This window comes from Apaloderma vittatum, unplaced genomic scaffold (genome assembly GCF_000703405.1).
Source record: "Apaloderma vittatum isolate BGI_N311 unplaced genomic scaffold, ASM70340v1 scaffold37735, whole genome shotgun sequence".
Classification (NCBI taxonomy): Eukaryota; Metazoa; Chordata; class Aves; order Trogoniformes; family Trogonidae; genus Apaloderma; species Apaloderma vittatum.
In genome coordinates, this window is record NW_009717345.1 from 18,471 (window position 1) to 24,850 (window position 6,380).

At 46.2% G+C, this 6,380-nt stretch overlaps 1 protein-coding gene across 3 annotated transcripts in view; it reads right to left on the bottom strand.

Moving 5' to 3' along the window:
* WDTC1 (WD and tetratricopeptide repeats 1) overlaps nucleotides 1-6,170 on the bottom strand; it is a 17,468-nt gene extending 11,298 nt beyond the window's left edge. For all 3 annotated transcript variants that reach the window (XM_009869843.1, XM_009869844.1, XM_009869842.1), the window contains exons 1-5: nucleotides 6,016-6,170; nucleotides 3,831-3,914; nucleotides 2,815-2,861; nucleotides 1,513-1,624; nucleotides 848-1,035 (exon numbers count right to left, since the gene is read on the bottom strand). In XM_009869843.1, the coding sequence (XP_009868145.1) occupies nucleotides 848-1,035; nucleotides 1,513-1,624; nucleotides 2,815-2,861; nucleotides 3,831-3,914; nucleotides 6,016-6,123 (539 nt within the window). In that variant the 5' untranslated portion in view covers nucleotides 6,124-6,170. The remainder of the gene's footprint in view (nucleotides 1-847; nucleotides 1,036-1,512; nucleotides 1,625-2,814; nucleotides 2,862-3,830; nucleotides 3,915-6,015) is intronic.
* Between the last annotated feature and the right edge of the window lie 210 nt (nucleotides 6,171-6,380).

Genomic DNA, 6,380 nt, shown 5'->3' on the forward strand with positions numbered 1-6,380 from the left:
CAATTACTTGAAAGGACATTGTAGAGAGGTTGGGGCTGGTCTCTTCTCACAGGGAATTAGGGACAGAACCAGGGGGAATGGTTGCAAGTTGCAACAAAGCAAGTTTAGGCTGGACATTAGGAAGAAATTCTTCACGGAACGAGTGGTCAGACCCTGGAACAGGCTGCCTGGGGAGGGGGTTGAGTCGCCATCCCTGGATGTGTTCAAGTGTCGCTTAGATGGGGTGCTGGGTGATTTGGTTTAGGGGTGACCTTGTAGTGTAGGGTCAGTGGTTGGACTTGATGATCCCAAGGGTCTTTTCCAACCTGAATCGTTCTATGACTCTATGCTTAATTATCTGGCATGTGCCCAAAGAGATGACACTAACGACATTAACAGCCATTTGTGCCACAGGTTACTGGAAGCATCTCAGTTCAATATACGCTGGGCCTCAACATCAGGATCACCATTAAGAGCAGCTCTAAAATGTGCAGAGATTTTTGTCAGGTTCCAGATTAAACCCCAAGCCATGACCTCCCAAACAGTAGCTCGTGTGGAACAGACTCTCACGGTAACATTACTCATTCAAAAGCCTCATTGAGTCCAGAGGGAAATGTCACTCAGTCTTTTATCTCCCTTCCATTTGACATGGCTGTTCCCTTCTTGATCCCCCTTTTCAGTGGAGGAAAACAGAGGAGCTGAGGAGAATATTTATCAGAGGAGTCAACATTTCAAGATGAATCCTTCCTGTTTCAGGAAAGGCAAAGATTAGCTTAAGCTCTTTAGTACAGAGACAGTCTCTCCTCAGATCTGTGCAATGGATCCTAATCCAATTAATTTTGGGGCAGAGTAACTAGGAGTTCTGTACCTGATTAGCCCATCTTCTGCTGCACTCCAGAAGGTGTTAGGCCACATGGGAGCCGTGGCAATCCTCTTAACTCTGTTGGTGTGATCTCCAAACATGTGGATGGTTTCCTTGACGGTCAAGTCATGGACATGCACCTTGGAATCTGCTGCTCCCGTGATGAGGATCCGATCCCCCGAGTGCGGCAAGAACTGTGGGAGACAGATTTGCCATTCAAACTTCAGAAGTGCTGAGGCTGTTCACGCGGACGTCGCCGAGCTGTCCCGGCAGGTCACAGAGCAGCTTGCTTTAGGAACACAGGATGACCCGTGTTATTAACTACGTTACATGTACGCTGGTGTGCACACTCAAGAGCCAACAGCTACAGCAGCACCAGATAGTCTCTTCATCACACATTCCAATTTGCTACTACCATTTCCTTTGTACTTACAGAGAATGACACAAGCCCGGGAGCTGCACAAACCAAGAAGCACAGGTAATAGATTTAAGGCATTTTTTTCCCCTCACATTAGAAATATTAAATTATTTGTGAGGGGGTGGAAATTGTTTGCAGGAAAATATTTCCCAGTTGGAAATCATTTGCAGGAAAATGTTTCCCAGCAAGGATCTATTCTTTTGCGGCTTAGGTTGCTGATTTTGTTAGCCGTACATTCCTTCTAACCGTATACCTTGACAGAAAAGATGTTTGCAGTATGTCCTGTGTGCATAGAAAGGAGCTTCTTGTGGTGCAGAGGATCCCAGACAATGGTATGCTGGTCATCAGAGCCAGAGGCCAACAAGCTAAAAGAAACAGAAGAAAAATATGCATCATGTATTCTTCTGCTCTAAGCTGTGACCAATTTCTTAGAGTGGTTTGACCACAGCCAGCCATTAAGTTAATTCAGCTCCAAGAAGCCCATTTCCTCTCTCTTTTCTCAGTTATGTGTTCTTGTTGCTCCCCGTGTGCCAATCCATTGAGCCGGTTCGGGGAGCTAAACCAGACAAATATCAACTCCACGGAAAATAAAGCGAATGTTTTCCGTTGGTTTAGCTCATTGAACCAGCTCACTGCAGAGTCAGACGGCGCAGAGGAAAACAATGGGAGCATTTGGTCAACAACAAGATGCAGGGCCTCCATTCTCCTTCGGAGCCTGGCTGCAATAACTGCTCCATGTCACCCTCAAAACTCAAGCGAAGGGATCAGTCCTGAACTTCAGATGTGCCCGAGCAGCCCCAAGCCAGGGCTCTTTCAGTGATTCACAGGCTGCTTTTTACGTGCGGGGTGTGGCAGCACCATTGCCCAGCGCTGTTTGCCTTGCACATCTATCTTCATTTGAAGTAAAAGAATCTGTCAACTGCAACTATCAGCTGTTTTAAACTTATTACCTTGCAGCCAGATCTCATTCAAGTACAGGAAATTTTCACCGGTAAATAATTCTGAAGAGTATCAAGGCAGCAGACTTTGGACCTTGTAAGAAGCATGTCAAGAAATACACACTCTTCCTTCCATCCAGTCATTTCTTCTGCAGATACTCTTTATTCCTCTTGGTTAACCAAAATGCTCTTCTAAAACTGCAGAGAGGTAAACGCTCTCCCTCCCTTCCTTATATATTTGTCCCCCAGCAGAAGCTTTTAACAGCATGGTGAAGGGGGTGGGGAAATGTCACTACCAGCTGGGCAAATCCTAAAGATCCATTATAATCCATAATACCACTTAAGAGAAGAGAAGCAGCCTTCAATCTCCACTTCTTAGTCTAGCCATTTCCCTTCTGAACTCACTAAAGGGGCATTTCTAATAATATCCAGATATATTTAACAAAATAAAGCTTCTCTTGAAGCGTGAGCTCTACTACAGTTCAAAACTTTGAGCCTGAGCTCCACTTGACTAGGAATGAGAAGCAGCTGCTTATGATAAGACGACCTACATCCTACTCTTGGGAGAACCTGGGGTCATCAGTTTGTGATTCCCCCCAAACAAGACACATACTTACTCTCCTTTCTCATTCCATTCTAGACAGTTGACGCACCCAGAGTGACCCTGACGGAATAAAAAGAAAAGGGAAGACAGGATTACACAAACTTCAGACTTATCAAACAGAACTGTTCCAAGACAAGGACACAGTGAGCTTCACACACATAACAATTTGTTCCAATGCAAGCGGGTTTTTTTAATCCAACCCTGTAAAAACCCACCCACGTGGCAGATAAGCAGCTCCAGAAAAGACAGACATGCTATAGCAGTTGCGGTAGAAAAGGCAAAATGAAACAAATTATTAAAAAATCAGAGTGTTGAATAAAACGGCAGTTTAGCCTCAGAGGCTACAGCTGAAATCCTGCTGTACACATGGAAAGGTGACTTTGCTTCAAAAGCCCTTGGCTAGGCTGACAAATTACATGTACAGGCTCTCTGGGAACACAGGGAAAATGCACTTTTGATAACTCTTTCAGAAGCACCTTGCTGCTGGGTGACTCTGTCATCCACCTTCACCCAAATTAACCAGTGACCATACCAGGAAAGACTAGGGCAGCAGTGAGTAGTGTCTGATAGGGAAGACGCGATTGAGAAGGGGGGCCAAACAAATCCTTTCCTCCCCCAAACCAAGATAATATTCAGATTTTTTTTAAGCTGAGCGAGGCTTCAATATAAGCTACTCTTTAGGCACCACATTAGACTCTGTAGCGTTAGAGCTGAGTATCTGGAACAGTTGACAGTTGCCTTCTTCAGGCAGCACTGTTGGTGGTGACACACACCTGGGAAAGGTGACACACACCTGGGAAAGGTGACACACACCTGGGAAAGGTGACACAGGCTCTCCTGCAGGTGCATCAGGCAATGCAGAAAGCTCACGTAAGATCTCACTGAGCTATTCCCGGCTCTAATGCAGTTTAGGGGACTAAGTAATCAGTACCTACCCCATACAAGAAAGAGAATCCCAGACGCTCCCACGTGCTGCCCTTTCTGGAGCAACCAGCAGCTCAGTTTGATCTTCAAACGCTCTCCACTCACCTGCAATTCTGCTTCTAGACCCAGGCGCCGAATGAACGGATCGGTGACGTGATAGTGCCGTTCGAAGCCCAGCGCACCCCTCTCCTGCATGAAGCAAACAAGTGTCACACTGACTAAAGCAAACAAAACACTTTTTTTTTTGCCTTTCAGAGGAGATTCAAGAACTTTCAAAATCAAGCAGGGACCTTGTAAGGGGTGTCCATAGCATCAAGTATCCGCCCTGCGGCAGGGAGACATCATATGCATCATCTCCAGGCAGGCAGTTTGTAATCCTTGCCCCTGAATTGGTTTAAAACGATGTTTATCTAATCACTAGTCCCCAGCTGGCTAGTCAGGACAAGGTTTGAGAGGCCCACACTAAGACAGAATAAGTTGCCTACTCTGGGCCAGATACAGAAGAGCTTGGGAATGCCTGTCATCATCCCTTGGCAAAGATTTTGGAAGCAACTCATTCCTGAGGACTGCAGTGTGAGATCACAGCCGCCCAGGAGAAGTCTGCCCTCACACAGAATCCAGCCTGAAGCACCAGCACGGGGCAAAGTGCCGGGGAACGTAACTGGACAGCATCCTTTGGAGACGGCTTATTTCATCAGCACCCGAGTAGGAGCGTGTAGCTGCAGCACCACAGCACAGCCTGTTCTACGGGGAAGAGAACAGCTGCCACAGAACTGCGTCAGTACAAATGAAGGTGAAGTAAAGCAGGACAGTTGTTTCCCCTGTGATCTCGCAGGGTTCGCAGATGCGTTAGCAGATGGCTTCGACGAAAGAAGGCCAACTGCAGAGGCAGGCATGAAGAAAGGGGAACACAAGTCATATTTTAGACAGAGCATCTAATGTCCGAGGAGATTCCTTCCCAGGACCTGATCCAGCTTCAGTCCCGTCCCATGTCAGGCAAAGACAACTTAAGCCTTCGTTATCACCATTTATAGATGAGAACACCAACGTCAGAAATTAACTGATGGTACCAGGAACACGTTAGCAGTCACAGAGCAGACACAAAGAGCCGGCGCGCTACAGCACAGCTCTGCAGAGCCCCGTGAAGTAATGATCTCCACACAACAAAGGCTATTTGAAAACAAAAATGGGATTGGAGAAAACCCAAGCCAAACCAATCTTTTTGTAGTAACTTCAATTACAAACTTCAAACCCCTTGACATGTTTTTACGGACAACATTCCCAGAGCACTGCTAGGCCTGGTGCAGGGTGCTGCAGTTATAATTGCCTCGCTATTGCAACCTCAGTGGCTTTGTGAGGTCTGTGCAGTAGGATATTGCTTTGCCTACAAGGAACTGTCAGACTTAGCAATCTTCCCAAGGTCACACATGAAAGTCTAACAGAGCAGACAGTGAGAAAAAGTCCCAGGCTCACGCTCTAACCACTACCCCATCCCTTCCTTGTTAGAACAGCAAAATAAATCCTTGCACACAGATTAAATGACAAGCTTCTAATAAAAAAGTTTGGTACCAAATTGCAAAGGGAAGTGAGCTTTCAAGCTCCTAGTTCCTTATTCTGGCCACTAACAGACCACTTCTTGTGAATGCTGATTACCAGCAAAGCTGCAAATTATTTAAGGCCTCCGAGTCCAAGTAATAATTGTCTATTGTGCCTGCTGTAGCTAGTCCTTTCACGTTACAAGATATTTCACAAATGCAGCCATCAGATGACTGATCTGACCACCGCAGAAGCTTCTCCCTACATAAAGGAAGCAACACGCCACTCTTGAAAGAAAAAGAGACAGAAAGAAACCGAGACAGAGATCATTAGCTTTACTACAGTCAGAAAATACCTTTGATGGCAAGATCACACGAAGAGAACACATAAAGAAGGAGAGAGAAAACTCAGGGGGTAAGCTAGCTAAGGGTCCTTTATGGTGCCCAAACACAAGTAGCCATAAATCTCTCTTCAACGGTGTACTCAGAAGAACAGACCTGCTGATGTCAAACTTGCACAACGCGCTCCTGCTAGGGAGGAGAACCGTACTCCTGTTCCGCCATCCTTCCTCCCGGCTCTTCATTAACGATACCGGCAGGTCCTGTGCATTTGTTCTCTTACGGTTCTTATACAGCTTATCAACATGTAAGCAGCAGAGATCTTTTCAGAAGTAAAGGCAACATGAGCATTTCTCAATGCACCGATTCTCTATAGCTCTCCACCCAATGCAAGCGAACGCTTGGCTAACACGTACCTTGATCTGTCTGTGGATGATGTCTCTGGTAATGTTTGCTTTTGCCATCTTCTTGCAATGGGGCAGACGAAAAGAAGCTATCGGAAGGGCTGCTGTGCATCCAAGCATGCCAACAGAGCAAGGATCCCTGCTACGGGCATTTAATTACCTGCAGGACAGAACAGGAAGGGTACAAAGGCAGGCATACAAACACATTAGGCCAGTCGTATACGATGTCAGGCTCTTCGTTTTCAAAAAAAACAGCGGCAGCTCAGAACTGAAAAGTTTTGTATAAAGCCTCCTTGAAGAAACTCAAGGAGGGGAAGGAGCAGCGTAAGACTGAAGAATATCTGACTTAAGAGGCCATCCCCAGTTTGCAGAGAAAT